Source organism: Dromiciops gliroides, chromosome 5 (assembly GCF_019393635.1).
Source record: "Dromiciops gliroides isolate mDroGli1 chromosome 5, mDroGli1.pri, whole genome shotgun sequence".
Lineage (NCBI taxonomy): Eukaryota > Metazoa > Chordata > Mammalia > Microbiotheria > Microbiotheriidae > Dromiciops > Dromiciops gliroides.
The window spans coordinates 281666772-281690956 of record NC_057865.1 but is presented as its reverse complement, the minus strand read 5'-3'; the positions used below and the strand labels follow the sequence as shown (position 1 = coordinate 281690956).

Sequence of the window (24185 nt, the reverse complement as noted above, 5' to 3'; positions counted from 1 at the left end):
GTACACCTGCTACTAGAAATGCAACTCAAAGCATGAATCCTCCTGGTGGCCAGGAAGGTGCGTTCTTGCACGTATTGCATCATTATTGTGTGGCCTGCTTCATGTGTGAAGACCCTCCTCGAGTCATCCCAGATGATCCAAATAATGCCTCAGCCTCTTCAGGTTCCCATGTGGCCAGCAGCCGCAAAGCAGTGGGACTGTATGAAGAACAGAGGGGTGCTTTGGCTGCTGCCCAGCTGCCTCTGCCTCACCCTCAATAGGCCATGCATTTTGAATGCATGTGGGAATGAGGTGTGGAGGGGCGTTCTCCTCCAGCACACCGTCCCTTATCATCAGTGTGCATTGGTGATGCTGCGTTTAAAACCATCATCTTGGACTGGAACAAACATGTTTATATGAAAGCGATTGAGCTCTACAGCTGCGGAGCCCACAGCGATGGTCCCACGCCTTTCCCTGCTGAGCTCATAATGAACAAACACAAAGGGCAGAGTTGCCTCAAAGAACACACTGGAGTGAGCTCTCCATCACTAAAAGGCTTTAAAAAACAGAGCTTGGGGGCAGCTAGGTGGCGCAGTGCATAGAGCACCAGCCCTGGAGTCAGGAGTACCTGAGTTCAAATCCAGCCTCAGACACTTAACACTTACTAGCTGTGTGACCCTGGGCAAGTCACTTAACCCCAATTGCCTCACCCCCCCCAAAAAAGCAGAGCTTGCCTGGCCACTTCCAAGAACTAGGACAGAGGGATTCAGGCTTCAGAGAAGGGCGGCTTCCACATGAGTTCTGAAGGTTCCTTCCAAACCTGCCAGTCTCTGAGTCTGGTTGCACTTTGCTTTTTTCCTGCCTGCTCACTTGCATAGGGACATTTTCTTTCTTTGTGAGTAATATAGCATGATTTCTCTAGACTCTGCATTTGGCCTTTTCTAACCCTCCATTATCCTCTCAAAACCAGTTAATTTATTGCATTGAAAGCATAATCTGGAATTCCAAACTGTGTCGTACCTCACTGGCCTTCCCTCATGGAAATATAGAGAAGCGAAGCCTCTCATTCCCTTTTTTTTGGTTCATATCCATTTTTTTGCCCTCCTCCCTGAGGTCTTTTTCAAGGACTTCTTACCTCGCCAGTGTAGTGAGTCTGAGTGACTACAAAGATAATTACTCCCTTTCTAGTTATCCATCCAGCAAGCCCAACAGCAGCCCCTTGAGCAACCAAGGATCAGTAGACCCCATTGGTTCCTTTTCCTTGTTTAACTACAAAGCCTCCAGTTGTTTCCTTTTTGTGCTGCAAACCCTTTATGGGAGAGACATCTATTATAGGTAGTATAAGAAAAATTTGCCATGGGTTGAATCTGGTGCAAAATGACTATTTCCTGGGCAAAATAATGCTTATAACACTCAGTTGTGGGCATTCTAAGTGTGAAGATGCCTAATAATATTCAGGTCCCTTTTGTCTTTTATAGTCCTTAATTAATTTATAGCCATTTTATGAAAATAAAACTGGATTTCATTCCTGTTTTCCTTCTTATTATGGATACAAAAGAAGCACATTAAGATTGTCTTTAATAGGGGCAGCTAGGTGGTGCAGTGGATAGAGCACCAGACACTTAACACTTACTAGCTGTGTGACCCTGGGCAAGTCACTTAACCCCAATTGCCTCACTAAAAAAAAAAAAAAATTGTCTTTAATATAACAGATCTCAGGAGAAGTAAAAAATGGAGCCTTTTTTTAGCCTCAAAGTCTTTGGAATCTCCACTGAGTATTTATTAATAAAATTGTGTCCCAGTGAATTCAGATAACTTCTGAATAAAATGTTTAATTCCCTGTTTTAGGCAGAAACTTTTATACATAATATTAGATGTTTAAATGGTGTTAAAACCTGGCTGAACAAAGTACTGTGGAAAAATCCATTGTGAAAATCTTTCCCATGACCATATGCTTGTGTTTTCATATTTTAAATACAGAGTAATTCTCTATGGGGAACAAGCAGTGATCTCAATGAAGAAAAGAGAAGAAATTTTTTTAAAATCCAGGTCAACAAATGTATATTAAACACAAACCACTGTGTGCCCATACTTTGCTCGTTGTCTTCTGGGTTGTTCTTGTTGTTTGTCCTTTGTTCCTGAAGAGGACCATGACATCAGGGTGACATCATAACTTGCACTAAATTCGATTTAAGTGAGGGAGGGCCGTGCAAGGTGACCAACCTCATTCTCTCTTCCAGAGCCATCTGGGTCCAGTGATCAGGACGACTGGAGATGGCCCTGGATGTTTAAGGCAATGGGGGTTAAGTGACTTGCTCAGAGTCACACAACTAGTAAGTGTCTGGAGTGAGATTTGAACTCAGGTTCTCTTGACTCGAGGGCGTGTTCTCTCTCCACCGTGCCACCCAGCTGCCCTTTATCCTGCTGGGGACAAAGGAAGTGGAACAGGCTATCCCTTCCTTCAAGGGACTGTCTTGGCATTTGGGAGGTAAAACTTCCTTGAAACAAGGGTAGAAGAGTATAAATTCCCCTTGTGTGAATCTAATATTAAAATCTTTTTGAATTGTTATTTTCTGAGAATGAGACGTCAAGAGTCCCTCCGGCCCCTGCCATTTAGCCAAGTGTTCTTCTCCACCTCCCTCCAGCCAGTGGTCACAGGTCTTTTTTTTTTTTTTTGAGGGGCAATGGGGGTTAAGTGACTTGCCCAGGGTCACACAGCTAGTAAGTGTTAAGTGTCTGAGGCCAGATTTGAACTCAGGTACTCCTGACTCCAGGGCCGGTACTTTATCCACTGTGCCACCTAGCTGCCCCCTGGTCACAAGTCTTTTATGGCCACCTTCCCAGCTCTGAACAGTCTGAGCCCAGGAGATGAGCATGAGCTCCTGAGAGCAACATATAAGAAGCAGTTCTCACACCTCTTGGCCTAAGGAATCTTTATTTCTTAAAACATTATTGAGGAACACCTCTCTCCCCTGCCCTCCCCACCTCGTCCTCCAGAGAGCCTTTGTTCCTATGGATTATAGCTATATATATATTTTTTTTTTTTTTTAAAGTGAGGCAGTTGGGGTTAAGTGACTTGCCCAGGGTCACACAGCTAGTAAGTGTTAAGTGTCTGAGACCAGATTTGAACTCAGGTACTCCTGACTCCAGGGCCGGTGCTCTATCCACTGCGCCATCTAGCTGCCCTATAGCTATATATTTTTACCATTTTAGAAATCAAAATGTCTCTTGTATTATATGAATTAGATTTGACTTCATGGACGCCATGACAGGGTCTTGGGGACCTCTCTCCCGGGTTTCTTGGACTTGACTTTGAGAATCACTGTTCTAGGGAAACAAACCATCCCAGCAATTGTTAGTCACCAGACAAGACAGGAGCCAGAGAATTTGTTATAGGCGATGTGAAATTCAAGAATTCTTGACTAGACATGGGGTAGGAACCAGACGTTACTTGGATTGCGTAAGAGCAAACATGCTAGGGATCTTGGCCTGTTTGGATTTTCCGTTAGAGTTTGAATGGGCATCTCAGCAGCATGTGGTGTATTCCTCAGGGCCTCCACAGAAGAAGTGATAATAGCGATAACAAGCATTTATCCGGCTTGCTCTGGTTTGGAAAGTGCTTCCCTGTGACTGTGTCGGGTCTCATTTGACCCTTAACAGCTTTGTGAGGTAGGGGCTATTTATGGCAGTTTTCACCCAGAGTCTTTGAGAAGGAAGACCTTTACAGGTCTTCTAGACTGCCAGATGCCATTCTCCAGGATGCCTAACAAGGGGATAGCTGGATCCTGCCTGGGAGATCCCAGTCCCTGGGGAACCCACGGCCTCCTGAGGTGGCCCATGCCCCTTGTAGGGGGCTCTGGTTATCATGAGATGTCTGTTTCTCCAGAGCTAAAAGTGGCCTCTGCCTGTTCTGTCTAACATTCCTCATTCTGCCCTTGGAGTAAGGCAGCATGAAGGTCAAGTGCTTCTCCTTGTGAATGCCACTTCAGTACTAAAAGACTGAACATCTCTGGCTCTGTTACTTCTTCTGTGTCATTAAGTGATAGGAAAACAGAAGCTGTTTAGCCTAGGTTGGGAGTGAGAGGTGGGGAGTGGGGAGTGATGGCTGTCTGTCTGTCTGCAGGTATCTGTGTGTCACGGCCTGCAGTCTCTTCTTCTTTTTTTTTTTTTTTAGTGAGGCAATTGGGGTTAAGTGACTTGCCCAGGGTCACACAGCTAGTAAGTGTTAAGTGTGTGAGGCCGGATTTGAACTCAGGTACTCCTGACTCCAGAGCTGGTGCTCTATCCACTGCGCCACCTAGCTGCCCCCTGCAGTCTCTTCTGATTGTGCTCCAGGGTGTCAGGGCATGTCTATAATGAGACGTTCAGAACTGAACACAGTGTTCTCAGGGTCATCAGGCTGGGGTCCCTGCTACTTCTGCCTCCCCCTCCCTTTTATCTGCTCTCTTCCCAAGCCCGTGACTAGAATAAAGAAGTGGGAGAAATCAGGATTGGAAGCACTCTGCTAGCTGTGTGACCCTGGGCAAGTCACTTAACCCCCATTGCCTCACTAAAATAATTTTTTTTTTAAAAAAGGAAGCACTCTGCTGCCATTATCCTGGAGAGTTAGGTGGGGCCCACATCCACATAGCCCATGCAGTGATCCATAGGCTACTGAGCCGGGGCCCTTCGTCTGCACAGAGCACATAGGCCAGCCATCCACTCTGAAAAGTAAAACGGCACCAAAGCCCTGACTTCTGTGGGACTCACCTGTCAGGGGCTGCCGGAGTGCCATTTCATAGTCTGGGCCAACGTGCCCCCAGGGAGAAGGAGGTGTGGGTGGGGTTGCCCTTCCACTTGAACAGCTAATATTTATTAAGCAAGGAATGATCTCTGCCTTAGATTATAAACTCTTCAAGGGCAAGGACCCTGTGGCTTTTCATCTTTGCATCCCCAGTGCCTGGCACGTTGTCTGGGATATAGGAGATGCCTACTCAATGTTTGTTCAGTTGAACTGAGTCCGTACTACACGGAAAACTCTGGACTAGGTGCTGAGTGAACTCGCCCCCTTCCCAGCTGGCTGGGGATGCAGCCTAGACCACCAGAGCAGTTAAACCTGAGCATGTGGCCCCACCTTGCTCATTAATCCCGGCCTCTGCCCTTCCAAAAGAAGAGAAAATGAAGGATGGGCCTTTCCTAAATACGGCTGTCCTGACTGGAAAGTGTGGTTCATTTAGCTTTCTGTCTTCTCTGGTTCAAATGCATGTAGGCTTGTCTTTTTGGTTGTGGGGGTGGGGGAAGAAGTGGGATTGAGAGGGAAGAAGGAATTGTTGAATGAAAATTGGAAGGAGAAAATGCAGTTCTCAGAATTTGCCCTGGGTACAAGAATAACAAAGTGAACGCCTCTGGGACTGGGCGCAGTATTTACCCGAAAACAAGGGGGTGGGTGAGACAAATTTGTAAGGTGTCCCTCCTGGCACTCTGAGTGTATTTTCATGACATAATTAGGGGCTTTGAAGAGTATGCTTGTGCTATTGCTACTTATGCTATGGAGTTTTAAATGGAGGCATTTCCCCAATTCCATATTTATGATTTATACTCAAAAGAGATAGCACTGGGCTGTGGGCCAGCAGTCCATAGGAGATGAAATGACCGTCTGCCCTGTTTGAGAAATAGCATGGCCGTAACCATGTGCAGCAAGGCATCGGGAAGAGGGCTTATTTTCAGCCTTGTCAAGCCTGATCAAAATGAAGGCAAGACTTGAGAAATGGAACCGTCCTTTCCCCCAGCATACCGCTTTGGACATTTGAAAGCTTCTCTCCACGTTCACAATCCTGCTGAGAGAGCAAAGATGACTCCAGAGACTTTTCACATTGCCCAATTAGATCACCCAGGACAGATGTGCTAAGAATTCTGGCAATAAGCATTTAATGGGAAACCATGGAAGCCATCGTCCAGCAAAAATGATTGTTTATGTCCCCCACACTCCCAACACTCACTGGCCTCAAGTCGTCTTATGTTTTGAACATTCTAGAACTTAAAAAAATACTTAGTATCATACTGCAGTTTTTAACATATTTCCTCTTTTTTAAAACCCAAAGTAGTTTTGTTACTCCAACGATATCTGAATTAAAGGGTATTTTTGTAAGCTTTTGTGAATAAGCGGTTGGGAAAAAAAACAACTTGAAAACTAAAAAACCTGTTAGGTACATTTGATCATTTAAATAGAAGATGATGACTTGGAGTCAGGACACCTGGGCTTGAGTTCCAGTTCTCCCACTCACTGGAAATGTGTCTCTCTTCTCATCAGCATAATGGGGATAGATAACCCAGCTTGTGCTCTCTAACTCACAGAGTTGTGAACATCAACGAAGTTAATGTATGTAGTCTCTTTGGCAAACATTAAAGCACTACTACATATATTTTATACATACTGATGTTTATACTGGAGGCAACTAGGTGGCTCAGTGGATAGAGCGTTGGGTTTGGAGTCAGGAAGACCTGAGTTCAAATCTGGTCTCAGACACTTACTAGCTGTGTGACCCTGGACAAGTCACTTAACCGTGTTCACCTTAATCCACTGGAGAAGGAAATGGTGAACCATTCCTGTATCTTTGCCAAGAATCCCCCATGGACAGTACTGGTATGCTATGGTCGATGCGAGTCATGAAGAGTTGGACACAACTGAACAGCAACAAACTATTTCTATTTCATGCTATATAAATATTTATGTTGCTACTATCGATGGTAATAATAACAACAAATTTCTATATTGTCACGATTTCATATAGTCCTAGGTAGTTGGAAGTGACATTTTATAGGGGAAAAGAAGCCTCAGAGAGTGTTACATTAATCTTAAGGAAGAAAAACAAATGAGCAATTAGACTTTTCAAAGTTTGTCTCCTGAACTCCACGTTGTCATTAAGTTTTTATACACATATTCTTCTGCTGCCTAGCGGCATGGAGAGAGGCCTGGACCCAGAATTCTAGAAGACCTGGTTGGCTGTGGGCCAGCTCTAGCAGGGGCCTATCAGTTTGGAAGGGCTTTGAATATGGGTTAAGGCCTGGGAGGCTCCTCAACAGAAGGTGTGTCTCCGAGTTAATTAAATTTTTGAAATCGAGGTGGCAAGGGGTGCAGTTGGGAGGTTGGGGTGTGTGTTGGTAGTAGGGAGCATCTCCCTCCACTTCCATTGATGAAATCACAGAGTTTTGGAAGCTTTGAAAGAAGAGTCTTTAAAACCTAAAAGATTTTAAAATTCATTTTTCTACAAGCAATAAGAAATGGGGGCAGCTAGGTGGCACAGTGGGTAAGAGCACTGACCCTGGAGTCAGGAGTACCTGAGTTCAAATCCGGCCTCAGACACTTAACACTTACTAGCTGTGTGACCCTGGGCAAGTCACTTAATCCCAATTGCCTCACTAAAAAAAACAATAAGAAAAAGAAATGAAGCAGAGACACACAGGAAGACCTGGGGGAGCTGAGACCCAGTGAGGTAGCCAGAGCCAGGGGGACAGTATACTCTGTGACCACAACGGTATGAATGGAAAGGACCTGAAGAAAAGGAGGAAGCTCCCACGTCCCCTTTCAGGACCTGGCACATACCATGGATGATCATTGATCACTTTGGCAGAACTTATTTTTCTCTCTTTTATTCTTTAAACAAGGGATGCCCCTGGGGAGGAAAGGGGAAAAGAGGGGATATTTGCATGTAAAGCCAAAAGATATCACTAAAAAGAATTTTTAATGGAAAGGAAAATCAATTAAGGTTCCAGGGAACAGATAATGAAATATCACTCCTCTTTTGAAATAGAGAGATGCAGGGTGTCTAGAACAGACTGTAAGAAGCACTATCAGATATGAGCGCAACACCCGATGTTTTTGTTTGATTGTTTTTCTTTGTCTGAAGGGAGGGTTCCATCTAGTGGGCAAGCTATGAGAATAGTTAGCATTTATAAAGTGCCTACTATGTGCCAGGACCCGTGCCAAGCACTTTATAATATTATTTCAATCGATTTTCACCATAACCCTGTGAGGTAGGTGCTGTTCTATAGAAATACATCTATGTATATGTCTGTGTCTATATCTATCTATAGATGTTACATATATTCTGTTACACATTATATATTATCACATGAGGAAACTGAGGCAGACAGAGGTTAAGTAACTTGCCCAAGGTCACAGAGCAAGTGTCTGAATCCAGATTTGAACTCAGGTCTTTTGGATTGTAGACTGATGTAAAAACATAAGGTGTCAGGAAAACATTTTTTTAAAAAAAGCAAGTATTTTGTATATGTATTTAAACTGTATGCATATGCATATATGTAGTCATTCTCACCGTTGTTAGGAGGAACTTCCAAATAACAAATTTCCTTCATACTCTCAGCCTCATGTCATTTTACGCTGACCAATGTGACCAACAACAGGCTGGGAGGCACTGTATCTACTCTCTTTTATGTGGTGCTGTATCCAAAGTCTTGAAGGCCTGGGTAATTGTGCTCTTGCCCTTGCCTTCATGCCACTGATCAGATAATTCGGCATGACTTTTTCCTGTATAAAGCAGTCCAGTCTCTGTCTGCAGGCCTACAAATGTTCTCAGTTCTTTATCGAGACAGTGACTTGAGTATCCTTCAGATCCAGAGGAGGCCTGGATTCTGGCTCTCTCTTCTCCGATACCCCTTTGATTCATATCCTCTGCTCCTTCTCTTTACAAAGGAACTCATTAAAGCATTTTCTTGGCTTTTCTGTTGTTAATTCATTTGGTTGTGTCTTGGGAAAAGCTAGGGGTTTGTGTCAAATTTGGCCTCTTTTAAAAATATTTATTTGATTTGTTTTGTTGCTGGTTGATTTGTTTTTGGTCCCTTGGTATAGGGAACTCCTAGTGAAATAACGACCTCTTACAAATACAGATCAGGCACCTGTTCTGCAATGGGAATTACTTGGGACGATTTGAAATAATTACATTTATTAACAAAGAATAAACCTGACAACTTATTGTATGCAATATGCACACTTTTCACTTGTTACTTGTTTTGTGTGCTTTGGCATCTGGATTTTGACTCCACCACAGACCACACTTTTATCATATTGGATATGAAGAAACAGCTCATTTTTAAAAAATCTAGCCTAATTTATAGACTATAAGTTTTCGGTGACATTTAAATCAGAGTGGTTCTCAGGCCACTGAGGCATGTTTATCCCCATCTTTTAGATACATTTCCTAATCTCTCTTGACTCATGTCATGGTTGGCACAAGGTTGTGTCATGGTATTCTTTCTCTACTTTGGAATTTCTGCAATTCCTGGCTAATTCTGCTTCAGTTTTTTTGGTTAAAATTTATAATTCCATTGCTTGGCATAAGACCCATTAGAAGTAAAACTTTTTGGGGGGATGGCTGCTTTATTTACAGCCTGATTAAGAAGCTTCCTACTTACAGACTTACTTAGACTTCAGACAGGGGTGTTGGTATAGTCTTGAATGAAAAAAAATAATTTCATCACTAAAAATGTCATTTATCTAATCTTTGCCACTCTAGTCTTTGTACTATCTTATTCATAACAAGTATATTTTTCCACAACAATGGTTAGCAGTTTTTTTACTTTTCCTACTCTTCTTGCCCTTCTTCCAATTTAAGACGCCTACCCCATATTGTAGATGAATTAACAACGACCCCTCTAGCTCTGAGGTCCCTCTGAAGGGCTTTGCTTCTCAGGTGTGGCTACCCGTTGCTTTGTGCTTCATTGTGACCAATCTTGTTTCTCTGTTGGCTTGAAGGATGCAGGAAACACGACTTCCTCGTGCCAACAGCCACTACAATATCTCTAATGGTCATTAAAGTGTACTTTTTAAACGCCACAATTTTGTACATTTCCTTGAAGTAATGTCCACTTTTTCAAAGCACTGAATTAGAAACACAACGCAAGACTGCAAAGTGAAACACATGCGTAGGGCACGAAATCCAGCTCTCAATTGGCAGAGAGCTAATTAGCAGTGGAGAAACCAGCTCGATCCGGCCACACTTGCCATGTCAGCCTAGTGCTGGTAAAAGGATCCACATGGATGACAATTTGCCATCACTAAATAACACCATATCAAAATGATTACTTGTCCCGGGTAATTCACATGCCACTCTATAGTTAAGTAACTTACCCAGGGCCACACAGTTTTAATAAAGATAATTTTAATTTTTAAAATGTGATTTATCTTTTCCCAGGTTTGATTTTACATTCCCATTCCAAGCAGGTGTTCAGAATTGTGCTTCCAGTCCGTCCTTTAAAAAAAAATTTTCATAACCCATTTTTTTCATGTCACATTTATTTCCCATTATATACTCCCTGGGTCCCCCAAAAGCCATCCTTTATAGCAAAGAATGAAAGAAAGAGGGAGGAAAGGGCCGTTTAGAAAAACTGATCAGCATTTCAAACAAGTAGCATTATCTATGTTCCAGACCCTTGGTTCACTCACCTCTGTAAAAAAGAAAGGGAAGTGCATCTTCTCATTATAACTACTGAGCTTTGGGGTTCAGCCTTTGTTCTTTCCATTTACATGGTTGGCACATATATTTTCTTGGTTCTGCTTACTGTACTTTATATAAGTTTATGCCTTCTGATTCTTCTTTGAATTCATGATAGTCTTTTTTTTTTGGTGGGGCAATGAGTGACTTGCCCAGGGTCACACAGCTAGTAAGTGTCAAGTGTCTGAGGTCGGATTTGAACTCAGGCCCTCCTGAATCCAGGGCCGGTGCTTTATCCACTGTGCCACCTAGCTGCTTTGCTTCCATTTTTTGCTAGTACCACAAAAAGTTCTGCTATTAATTTTTTGGTGTATCTGAGAACTTTATGTTGCTTTGCTTCTGGTCCTTATTCTGTCACTGTTTAAGATCTTTCAGGTGATTTCATTTCCATTTTCCTAGAAGTATCCAGCTGTTTGGGGAGGGATAACTCCATGGGGTGTACCAAAGACCCCTTGGAGCCATTCTTTAAAAGGTCAATGGTCAAAGGATATGAAGAGACAGTTTTCAAAGGAGGAAATCTAAGCTATCAACAGCCACATAAAGAGTGCTCCAAATCACTGCGAATAAGATCACTCTATCCGATTGGCAAAGATAACAGAAAAGGAAAACGACAGTTGTAGGGACTGAGGGAAATCAGGCATACCAATGTACTCTTGTAGCTGTGAAGTGACGCAGCCATTCAGGAACGCAGTGTGGAACTGGACCCCAGAAGTCACTAAACTGTGCCTACCCTTTGATCCAACAATGCCATTTGAAGTCCTGTCCCCAAGAAAGAGGAAAAGGACTCACATGTACAAAGATACTTATAGCAGCTCTTTTTGTAGGGACAAAGAACTGGGTGCCCATCATTTGGTGAATACCAGAACAAATTGTGTTATATGAATTGACACAATACCATAAGACATTATGAAAGAGATGGTTTCAGAGAAACCTGAGAAGACTTATATGAACTAATACAGGATTAAGTGAGCACAACCAGGAGAACAACTTCTACATTAACAACACCATTGTGAAGACAAACAATTTTGAAAGACTGAAGACCTCTGATCAGTGCAGTAGCCAACTGAGGTGGGAGAGGACTGATAAGAGAAGAGCTGCCCACCTCCCAATAGAGAAGAGATGGACTCCGGATTCAGAAGGAGACAGACATTTTTCAGATATGGCCATTGCTTTGATGAACTCTTCATATGTGCTACAAGGGCTTTGATTTTCTTTCTGTTTTTCCTAAATGGGAAAATGATGGGAGGGAGAAAGACTGGGGTGAGGATAAAGTAACAAAAAAAAGAAAGAAAAAAGAAGGAAGGAAGGAAGGAAAGAGGAAAAGAAAGAAAAAGGAAGAAGAGAAGGAAGAAAAAGGAAGGAAAGGAAGAAGAAAGAGGCATGGAAGCTTTTTTAATGTATGAAAAGCATATCTAAACAGAATTCCAGAGAAGCAACATGGCTTTGAAAGTTACATGTCTAATTCATGATACGTCTCTAAAGAACAGTACACTGTTGGGGATCCTCAGTTTCATGTTCCGTCCTTTCTTCTCACCCTATCACATATACGGAGATGCCACCTTTATTTGGTGTTAAGTTCATAATAAAAACAAAAGTTGGAGTTGGAATCCCAGCCTCTGTAGACTCGCGCGTTCACCCTCTGAGCCTGTTTTGGTTTTTTCTTCCTGTACAAGGAGAAGGCTGGATTAAATCAGTAAAGCCCCATCCCACTCTAAATTCCATGGCCCTCACCAGGAGAAGGGGTTAACTGTTCCCCACACTGAGCATGGAGAGGAAGGTTTGAGTTTGTGAGGAAGGCTCTCAGAGGGAGGAGAGAGCAGTGAGGAGAGGAGCTCTGTTCTTGATAGTTAAATCATTACACAAAGCATTTATTAAGCAGCTACTATGTGTCAGGAATCATGCTGGGCCCTGGGGACACAAACGTGAAGCTGTTACTGCTTTTAAGGGCCTTATGTTTTAACATTCATTTTTCACATTATTGTCACTTCCAAATGATGTCTATTTCCCCCACTAAAAATCTCCTTTGTAACAAAGTACAGTCATGCAAAAGAACTGGGTACGTTGGCCACTTGTGACAATGGATACCTCACTCCACACCTCAATCCTTCCACCTCTCTCACAAGAGGAAGAAAAGGGGCTTCCTTATCAGTCTTCCAAGTTGAAATTGGTTGTCCATTCTGATCAACAGTCATTTCTTCTGCTGTCTGCAGGCCCCACCACTATTTTACCAGGGTGGGAAGGAGACAGGATGAATGCCAAGAAGCCAATAAAATATCCAGACAAGAAACAGAGCCCTTGGGAGAAGAGACAACCAGGAATATCAATAGTGAAGACTTCTTGTAAGAATAGAACCAGAAGGAGGTGAGGAGAGAAAGCACGCTGGCCAGATGGATACTTGTAGTATAAGTCTGTCTCTAGAGTGCGCCCAGCCTGTGAAAAAGAACCAGAAGTAGGGTTCTTACCAGGGCAGATCCCACAGGACCTCCACCTACAGCCTAAAAGCAAACATCAAGGCCTGTCTTAATAGGGCCAAACATTATAAAAGGGAAGTCTTTGGAGAGCAATTGAGTGAGTATATACAAGTGTCTGTGAGGTTTTTTCCCTTTCTTTTTTTAAACCACCAGCTGGTTAAGTCCCCTCTGTCTTCCTCAATGCTGCCTTTGCCCCTAAGAGAGGCTCCCACATCTTTGATCTGCCATATTCTAGGCATTGCTATGACCAAAAGAATAAGCAGTTGCCAGGATGCAGCATTTAAGAACCCTTCAATTTAGACAAAGCATATACTTATTCCTTCTTGGTTTCAAGTGAGTCGCCCCAGTTATTATTTGGGAGAGCGTTTGCTATATATATCTAAAGGTGAGTGGGATGCAAGCTTGGCTGTTAGGGACTGAGGTTCTCCCTAATAGATATTTGGAAATGGGAAATGGTTAATGAGGACAGCTTTTGTCGTGAAATTGAATCAGGGTGCTTTTTTGGAGGGGGGGGCTGTTTTTGTTGCTGTTGTTGTGGGAGTTGGGGATATGATATATTTATACTAAGTATGTAAGAAAAACACTGAGTCCCAAAAGTCTTTCTGTGTCATATTTATAAGACACGCTCTCCAAAAGTAACCTTCCATACCACAGGACGCATGTTGTTTGTCCGGACGTAAACCCCAGAGTCTTTTAAAGGAATGTTCATGCATGGAAGTACTGGCCTGTGTTAATTCATGGAAGAAGCTGCTGCTGTATCTCTATCTTCCAAAGCAAACACACACTCTTTTACTGTACCATTTGTTTGAATTCCAAGCAACATACCTGGAGCACGCATAATTAGCCGGGACTACAGAGTTGCCTTTTCAGAAGATGTATTTACTTAAAGAAGTTATGCATATTTCATAAAGAACAAACAGGGAATAGTTATTAACTCAAAAAAGTTACAATCCAGCCTTGGTTTGATTTGAGATGTGCTTTTTTCAGTACAGATTCCACAGAATTTCGGGCCTGGAAGAGAGACTTTAAAGGCCCCCCACTTGAACCTCTAACCTCTTCTTACTGATGAAGAAGCCAAGATCCTCAGAGGATACATGAATTACCCAAGGCCCCAGGGCTACTTAATCACACTGGCAAGATCAGAAATTCAGGTCTTCTGCCTCCGAATTCAGGGGTCCTTTGAGCACAACATTTAATTTTTGTCTTATTTTGTTATTTTAAGAGAAATACTTCACAGCAGATTTATTGTTGTAAGCCTCAAGAGCCGTGGCCGATTTATACTACCTCTTACTATCCATGTGCTTTCAAGATAATAAATATCAAACCTAGAATTCAATGAGCATTTATTAGAGTATGCCAAGAGCCACACGAATTGGGATAGACCAGAGTTGTAAGGAGCTGGGGGAGGACTGAATGGAGGTGAGGCTTGAGGTGGGCTTTGATAAATGGGGAGGATGCTGAGGGCATTCCAATAAGACTAGGGAGACAGAAGAGGTGACAAGATGAGCATTCAGTGCTGCATACAGAGAGCAGATGGCTTGTGTAGCCAAGTGGGAGAGAATCAGGCTGGAATTAGTGTTCTAGGCTATATGGTGAGGGGCCACAAAGGGGCCAGGCTAAGGATTTGGGCTTTAAACATGAGGGTGATGAGGGCAAAGCGATGATTTTAGAAAGACTAACCTGGTGGCAGCTACGAGACATTAGTTAGGAGGTGATTGCAGTCATCCAAGTGAGCAGCAGTAAGAGTGGGGTTATGAGATATGAGAGAGATTACAAAGGACTGGAGAGTGTGAAGTCAACAAATACAGCCAATGCTGAATGCCAACCACCTGGCGGAGCAGTGGGGGTTGTGGATGGGACTGGCCTCCGAGTCAGGCAGACCCAGGCTGAAGTCCTTCCTCTGACCTAGCTTGGCCCTGTGATGCAGGCAGTCATCCCTCAGGGTCCCAGACAATGCCTTAGGACTCTTGAGTTGCAGAGAAGGTTCAGATCTGCACTGGTGGAGAGTTTATTCATTGGCAATCCCCTATACCAATGACATCACAGGTCTGACCCCAAAATGCACATAGAAAGAGATGGGTGCCTTCCCTCTAAGAGCTTTCAGTCTATTTGGGGAGAGAAGATGCCTAGATCAATAATGAACATACATATGGGACAGTGGATAAAGCACTGGCCCTGGATTCAGGAAGACCCGAGTTCAAATCTGAGTTCAAAGCTGAGTTCAAAGCCTCAGACGCTTGACACTAGCTGTGTGACCCTAGGCAAGTCACTTAATCCCCGTTGCCCTGCAAAAATAAAAAATAAAATAAAATAAAATAAAAATAAAAAAAATAAATGATGAACATACATAATAGAAGGCAAAAGCATATTTGAGCTAGAAACGCTGTGAAGGGAATTCTGAAGAAATGGAGAAAGGGTCTGAGTTGTCCTCTTGCTCTCATCCCTAGCACTGTTTTCTTTCCCAAGGTAGCTTCTACTAGCTGGTCTCAGACCTGACACATGTGATGTCGCATCTGCCCGAGAGGGAAGGTAGGAAGAGAATCTAAGGAGACAAGAGAAAGTCAGAAATTATCTCTAGATTGTGTAATTAAGGAGCCAAGGAGAGACGAATAAGAGGGTAGATGAATAGCAAGGATAAGGATGAAGCGGCATAACGTGAATTTGTCCTGTGGTCTGGTGCACATTTTTTTTAATCTCCCTAGCACCTAGCAATGTTCTACCACCTGGGACCAGGTGGGAGTAATGCAGAGTGTGGGTGAAAATAAGGGGCAGGGGGCTAAGCTGAGAACAGTGCTGGGGATCTGGGGTGGGGAGACTGTCTTGGCCAGGAGGCTCCATGGCCTAGGAGAGCAATTGAAGACCCAGATTTGGGCAGACAGGAGGTCTGGTGGTATCATAGGATACTGAGAGAGCTAGCAGATGGGGAGATTGAAAAGAAACCTCATTCGTGATGAGGTCCAAGACGTGGCCTTCATTGTCACTAAACATCAGCCTGGCTGCTAGGGTCACAAGGGTGTTAAAGGCTCAGGCCAGAGCAGATCAGATAAAAGGGGAAAATAAAGCTCTGGGGCAGAAGTCAAATTGAAGGTCACTGGTGGAGCCCTGGAATGACAAAGTACTGTGGCTGGTAGGAAAGAGGGCATCCAGGATGGATCTCCCGGGCGCTCTGAGGGGGGGAGAAAGCCTGAACACAGACACTGGTGCTGGCTGGGGAAGGGTTGGAGAAGTTCGAGGCTGGGCAGCCTCTGCAATGTGGGGCTGGAGGATCCATCCGACACGTCTTCCAAGTCCATAAATCATGGCAGGGCCACAGGAGAACGTGTCCTTTCATTGTAGCTTTATATGGTTATGACAGGTGGTGGTGGTTGTTGAAAAGTGTCTTTCCCAGGGCTGGTTAGAGAGCCCTGTGGCCTTGGAAAATCTTCGTTAAGTTGATAAAACATAGACAGATGCTGCAGAAAGCATCCGAGGCTGCTGGACAAAGAAGGCTGGGAGCTGGCTTTGCCTTCTTTGACTTGAGCCGTTGTGACCTTGGGCAAACTTTCACCTTTGGTCCCTCGCTTGGAAAATGGGGGTAAACCTGCTCTCCCGACCTCTTGAGGTTGTCAGGAGATAGGGTAGAAATGAGGTGATATCTGTGAAAGAGCTTTTAAAATGTTCAGAGGGTTACACAATGCAAGGTCTTTTTTATATTACTTTATAAGTATTTCATGAGAGAATGTCAGTCAGTCATCCATTTGTATCCTTCATACCTGGGACAGTATACATTAGGAACTTAATGAATGCTTCCCAAACTGAATGGAGTTACAGCATCTCAGAGTGAGGTTGTCTAGCCCAGAGCTGAGTTGGAAGAGCCCCCCTTGCCCCACCTCAGCACCTTGGTGGTATCATTGGTGGTATCATGTTTACATGGCAGATGCTCAGTGGAAAATTCTTTACTGTTGGTTGTCTGGGGCTCCCATGTTGTTGGTGGTGGTCCTTCATTCTCTTTCTTTCTCTTTTCTTCTTTCCTTCTTTCTTTCCTTCTTTCCTTCTTTCTTTCTTTCTTTCTTTCTTTCTTTCTTTCTTTCTTTCTTTCTTTCTTTCTTTCTTTCTTTCTTTCTTTCTTTCTTTCTTTCTTTCTTTCTTTCTTTCTTTCTTTCTTTCTTTCTTTCTTTCTTTCTTTCTTTCTTTCTTTCTTTCTTTCTTTCTTTCTTTCTTTCTTTCTTTCTTTGCAATGGGGGTTAAGTGACTTGTCCAGGGTCACAAAGCTAGTCAGTGTCTGAGCTGAGATTTGAACTCAGGTCCTTTTGACTCCAGGGCCAGTGCTCTATCCACTGCACCACCTGGCTGCCTGGGCTCTCACACTTAAAGTCCACAAAAATCAGGGATTTGAGCTTGTTTGCAGACTTTTAATAGAATAGGAATTGTCTGGACCAGCTGGAACTGATCTTTGACTTATCTTCCAGGTATTCACCTTGCTGTGGATTGCTGACTGGATGGTGCATCACTTCTGGAGAAAAGGAAAGGATCCTGATAGCTTTTCCATCCCGTACCTTACAGCTTTGGGAGATCTGCTTGGAACAGCCTTATTAGCCTTGAGCTTTCATTTTCTGTGGCTCATTGGCGATCGAGATGGCGACGTGGGAGACTAATGAAATATGGAATTGCTGACTGTTCTCAGACCACAGGGAAGAAAGACAGAAGATGGCGGCTTATGACTCCTTTTCAAGGCCTTTAATATAATACAGTAATCTCATTTTGGCTGGGTTAATTTTAAGTTGGAACTGATATGATTAAATGGCCTTAACTTTTTTAAAAAAATTGAATTTGAATAGAAAATAAAAATGAAGGGTAATTGCCTTTCATATGAGAGAATGAAGGATTATTTGACATTGAAACAGATATGAGTTTCATCACTTGAGTTAATTAGATCAGAAAATATGGAAGGCGTTTAATAAGAGTAGTTTTGTAACTAGACACACCCCAGGAATGCACTTTTCTGGTGTTTAATTTGTAATGGAAAGTTGTGGGGCGAGGGGGGGCGGGATTGGCCTCTTTCTTGATGAATTTGGATACAATGAAAATTCTAATTTTAATTTTTTAAAAATACCCTTTTAGGGGTAGGTAGGTGGCGCAGTGGATAGAGCACCGGCCCTGGAGTCAGGAGGACCTGAGTTCAAATGTGGCCTCAGACACTGAACACTTACTAGCTGTGTGACCCTGGGCAAGTCACTTAACCCCAATTGCCTCACTAAAAAAAAAAAAATACCCTTTTAGAGTTTAAAAAGTTTTCACTGTTTCCACCCCTACATCAGCTGAGTTTGAATTTCAAAAGACCAGCCTTCAAAAGATACAGTATCAGAAATGGAGAGTTCACCACGTGAAGCCCAATGAGCTCCCCAGAGTTGCTGATGACTTGACTCCAGCTGCGGCCTGTATTCAACGGGGTGGTTGGGTTGGGGCTCACAGGAGAACAATTAGGTCATTTGGGGGTCATTGATTTTTTTTTTCACCAAAAGCCAGAGATGTCGAATCAAACAAGAGGAAGGAATACAGCTGTGTGTGTTAGACGCAACACAGTATGAAAAACCACCCTCTTCTTCTTTGGAAACGTGTGTTGGAGTTAGTAATGATCCTAGCGCTGTTTGAGGCATCAGCATGAAGAGAGGCTTGGAAGCATGTCGCTGCAATGCCTTGGGCTTGTTTATAAGAGTCCGAATTTGGTATCAGGGTCTTAAATGCTTCCCCGTGTAAAATTATTTCCAGCTAAGGAGGATGCTTGGTCAAGTTCATTTATGCAGCAGGAAACAATGAGTAAGATTTACAGACGGGCGGGGGCAGCTAGGTGGCGTAGTGGATAGAACACCAGCCCTGGAGTCAGGAGGACCTGAGTTCAAATCCAGCCTCAGACACTTGACACTTACTAGCTGTGTGACCCTGGGCAAGTCACTTAACCCCAATTGCCCCACCAAAAAAAGTTAAAAAAAAAAAAAAGATTTACAGACGGGCAAGTGAAGGATGTGGGTATTTTTAAGGAATCAACAGAAAAGCTTAAGTTTATCCTATAGGGGGTCAAAAAGAGGCTGGGGCACATTGGCCCAAGCCTTCCCAATGCGGCCTATCTGCAAACCGGCTGATTTTCACCGATGGGCCAGAACACGTGCATAGGGTATAGTTTTTTGTCACCTGTTTTTCCAAGAAGCGCTCATGTCTACTGGGGATACTTGGACCGATTTGATTAATTATTGGAAAAGGGCAGCATTTTTCTATAAAATAGAACGAATCTGTAAACTCCAGTGGAATTGCTGTATCAGTTGTATACTAATTTAACTTCCACTTCGGATTAAGGAGGGCATTTCACTTTTCACGTGGTGACTCACAGGTTCGTGTTCACTTTATTTAAGTAAGAGATTCCGTATGACTATTGTGTTGAAATCATCCCTGTTGAGTACTTTAAAATGAAGAGAGCTAGGTTCGGTTTTGGTTTTTACTTTAATTATGCCATTTTCCTGCCTTATAATGCAGATGTCACAGACAGTAAGAGAAGACATTAGAGTTTCTACTTTGGAGAGTTATTGTGTCACGCTGTGAACATTCTTACAAAAGGAAGACTAAGTATAAATTTACAAATATTTAACTGAGAAGGTTTTATAAAGATCCATTAAGACTTGGTTTGATCTTAATTTAAAGAGTTTGAAAAACACGTGTTTACACTTGGATTGTATGTTCTGTAATCGTTTCTAGAACTTGTGTATAGACTGAAATTCCTAGCAAATTTTGTTTTGGCTGCTTTTAGCAGGGAAAAAAATAATGCCACACCACAATATTCACCAAGCAGCTCTTTTTTTCATTCAGTCACAAAGCCTCCGGTTGAGTCTTTATTTCCCCATCAGTGGCAGCAACGAATTACCGGTTCTTAAAAAATAGAATGATGATGGGTTACATTTACATATAAGTCCCTCTCATACACTGTCTTGTACTGTGATCCTCACAACCACCCTGTGAGGCAGCTAATGCAAGGATGGTTGCCCCTCATTTCACAGATGACAAAACTGAAATCCATAAGGGTCAACTGGTTCAGGACAAAACGTGGACGCCAGGTGATCCCAAAATTCTCGTGTCAGTGTTCTTTCTATGATGTTGAGCTGCCTCTGAGTACTCCAGTGTGACGCCCATCCTTTAAGTCTCAAAGAGGGAATCACACACACACACACACACACACACACAGAAACACACATATACAGACATAAAGACACAGACACAAACAGAGGCACATATGGAGACACAGACATACACACACAGAGATATACACACACCCACACAGAGATATACACACACCCTCCAGGGAATCTTCCTTTTTTCGCTCATCATGGGCCACTTTTCATTACTGGTGTACATGAGGACCACAGACCTTAGGTTAACCCCAAACCTGGGGTTCTGGCTCATTTCACCCCATGCCTGAGTCAGCCTACAAGTAGCTGGATTGGCTTGGGGTTCACCTCCATTCCTTTTTTTCCTACTCAGTAGATCAGGTCAGTACTGTGAAGGAGAAAAAGAAGAGAAACGGGCCCGATTCATGGGGTCACTTGTTTAGAGCCAACAACAGACCTTAGAGATCATCTGCTCTAGCCAGAGGAGGAAACCAAGGGTCCTAGTGGTAAAGCCACACAGCCAGTAAGGCCCAGAGCGGGGAACGCAGGGACTCCAACCCCACACCCACCACGTTGCCAGAGGCCTAGAACTCACATGTTATAGCACTTTATTGTTGACAGAGCGCTCTCCTCCCAAATGTTATTTACAGCCCAGAGTAGACAATCATCCGCTGGTTGAGCTAATTCTAATATGGAAGTACATTGTTTAAAAAATAAAAACACCACTATGTGTGCTGATCGTTAATAAACTTATCTATGGATTTGACTATATCGTGACCAATTTTTTACAATTTGCAAAATTGACCGGGATATCCTTCCTCATCAGCAACAGATGACAGTATTCAGTTCAGAAACTCCCAATAATTGTATTATGTATAAAAAACCCTCCCACACAATTAACCATTAATCACTTATTAGTAGACACTTCACTTTGGTGTGTGTGTGTGTGTGGGGGAAGATGCTTATGTTGTTGGGTCATCTCAATTGTTCCTATCTGTGATAATTTTTTTTTTCCTTTAGAATAAAGTTTCTTGAAAAGAGATAGCGGCGGAAACTCATTTGGAATGTATCTTTAAGGAGATGTAAAAGTTGACATTCTAGACCTCCCATGTCCTTGTCAGTGGAGTTGCAAGTCCGGTTCTTTCAGTGAATTGGACTTCCCAGCCCTGTCAGCCACCTGTGATCTGGTGAACCCATTGAACATGGGCAACTGCCCCTCTGGGAGTCTGTTGTCTGCTCCATTCAATGAAAATGCAGTTCAGTCAGCATTTAGAGGCCACCTGTATGAAGCCTTTGGAGAGACCATCTTGATACTTGGATTCATGATGTTATGAGGTCAAGCCTTTGTACAGTTCGTCCATTTTGTGAATTGCTGTGCCAAAACACTCGTCACTGGCATCAGCCTCCTCTGTGTTTTGCTAAACCGGTCCCCAGATAACAAGCACAGGCCGTTGCTGGTCAAATATTTCAAGCGATTTCAGGCTGGTGGGTCCTGCTCACGCTTAGGTTCTCTTGGCATAGCTTTCCAGTGCCCAAGGGGCACCTCTGTGCTTTAAAGAGGCAGAGTGTGTAACTAACTGAAAACCTTGGGTCAGAAGCTCCTCTCTCTCACCAGGAGCCTGGATATACCTTGGGGATAACTCATTGATGTGGCTTGGCTCCATCCCAGCAGAAACATAAATTTGTAGCCCCCTTCCAGAAGGGGCCATCAGCTGCTCCACAGCCTGCGGGCGGCCGAGTGAGGCTTTAAAACATAATGTTATTTGCACAGAAAATGGCAAAGGAACACAAAGAAATGGAAATGCTGCGGTCTGCCTAGCCCTATGATTTCCAGTACTGCCCCCGGTGGTACCCCAGGGTCCATTCTCCCATATCAGCTAACTGCTGTTGCCCTGGCATCACCAACACTTCTCCCTCCGCTGCATTGACCTCGCTTCCAACCAATGGTAGGGCTTCTTTTGGCCGGCTCTCTCCTGACTCCTAGCACCTGGGGTGGGTGGGTGAGTGAGCCTCAGCTGACACTTGTATAGCTCATTTACAGCCTTGGGGCACGGATGACCCCTGGGCCGTTTAAACCTTAGACTATTTTATACTAGGGATCTACAGCCCCACCTTCCACACGCAGGGCCTCCTGTGGGAACGTCTGTCTATCGGATGTTCCGATCTATCTCTGCTTGAAGAGATTGTCTCTTGGTGAGTTACAGTCCTTTCTTTACCTAGGGGTTGAATTTACCTTGGGGCTTGGAGGGACACCTGTCTCCGCTTGCCTTTCCACTTCTTTATGCAGATTGGGTGTAGAGACCTCTCCAGAGGGAGAGGGAGAGTTTTGTAGTCCTTACTACAAAAAAAAAAAAAATCTATAAATTGGACTTTGACCGCCAGAATGCTTCGTTCAGAACTGGGGGAGATAAGCTGTTCGACATAAATGCATTTTCTAAGGAACTTCAGTTTTTTTCATTCATCATGAAAAGGTTTTAGATAGTAGTGATTTTTGAGGGAAAATGTCCTATTAATGAAGTTTAACATTTCTGAGCCTTCTTAAATCAGATAGGAAACCTAATTCAGTTCTTTTTTGGATAATGCAATCATGGTTATAATATCAATTACCTTCGACGCAAAGATGACCTCACATTGCGGCGTGTGGAGTTATTGCTTGCAGTGCTCACAGTTAGTTGGTTCGGTCTGCTTTTAGAGTTATTCTGTGTCCCCATCATGGTGTTACATTGCACTCCTTGCGTCTGGTGGGAGGCCTGCCTCTAGCCCCAGTTACTTACCTTACTCCCCCGGCTTTCTGATTGTCTGCCTCAAATCTGCAATGTGCTAGAAAACCAGTTGAGAAAACTGGTTAGGATTATGTCTAAAGGAAGAATTCTAGGTTCTGGAGGAAGTTTCTAGAGCATTATGAGTAGGTATGCTTACCCTTTAACATGGGTTTATAACATCTATTTTGGCTTCTCAGAAACTTTTTTTTCCCCTTGAGTTTAGGCTAGTGAAGTTCGACAGAAAAGTGACTTTCCTAAGATCAGGTTGAATGTGACTATTTAGATGAAGGTGATATCCAAATTCTAGGTGAATTTGTAACTTAAACTGAGTGCCTGATTTCATAAAAGCTTGTGTATGCATTATTAATATGCATGTTTTGGGGGGAAACCCTAGCAGAAGGGGTTATTAATAATCCTAGCTAGCATCTCTATACCACTTTAAGGTTTGCAAAGTACTTTATGTATCTCATTTTTGTCCGTCCTCACGATAACCTTGGAAGGTAGGTGCCATTTATTATTCCCATCTTACAAGTGAGGAAACTGAGGCAGAGATTAAGTAATTTGCCCAAGGTCACACAGTAAGTGTCTGAGGCTGGATTTGAACTCATCTTACTGATTCTGGGTTCACCTATTTAGCTTCTGTAAAACAAGATAAGTGATTAAAAGCTTAAAGAAATGTTCGTTTTATGTAAATATTTTAATGGAATAAAGAAGAAATGTTTTTTTATGAAGTGAGCTTCCAAATTCACAGTTTCCTTTTTTGGCATTTTTAACTTTCACTGATGGAAGTGGTACTTATAGAACTTTTTTTTAGACATTATGGGATTTAACATTTTTTTAATAATAAACATTTTTATTTATAGTTTGGGGTTCCAATTTTTATCTTTCTTTCCCTCCCTCCCCTCCCTCTTAGAACTATTAGAAGTGAAAACTGGTATAGTTAACGCAGCATTCTTCTTTGTGAGTATATGTGAACAAACCAGTGTGGAACATTTGCCTGGCACCTTGGGGGCTGTGTAGGCCACGGCTGGTCAGTGGTTTGGGGGATTTTTAGGTGCGGGAGGGGAAGAGGAGGGACGTGATGTTTGTTAAAATAAGACAAATGGATTGTTCAGTGTCTCTTCAAAAGCACTAGTCAGCATTGGGGCTTGCTGGCTGAAAACCCACCTTGGCTGTCTGTGAACTTTTCGAGGATGTTGAAGGATCTGCTTGCTGGGTCCTCCCTATCAGCCAGGGCAGGAATTGAGAATGTTACACTTAAATACTTGAATTGGAAATAGACCTTTCAGGTTGATAAATAGAGATGACAACTAGCAACCTGTGCCTCTCACGTGATTTCTCAGGGTTAGA

The 24185-nt window shown here is 43.1% G+C and overlaps 1 protein-coding gene across 4 annotated transcripts in view; it reads left to right on the top strand.

Annotated features, from left to right (window-relative positions):
* The window catches only part of SLC41A2 (solute carrier family 41 member 2), a 142184-nt gene extending 121069 nt beyond the window's left edge, over positions 1–21115 (top strand). For all 4 annotated transcript variants that reach the window (XM_043965642.1, XM_043965641.1, XM_043965639.1 and 1 more), the window contains exon 11: positions 17389–21115. In XM_043965642.1, coding sequence (XP_043821577.1) covers positions 17389–17574 — 186 coding nt within the window. In that variant the 3' untranslated portion in view covers positions 17575–21115. The remainder of the gene's footprint in view (positions 1–17388) is intronic.
* Positions 21116–24185: the final 3070 nt, after the last annotated feature.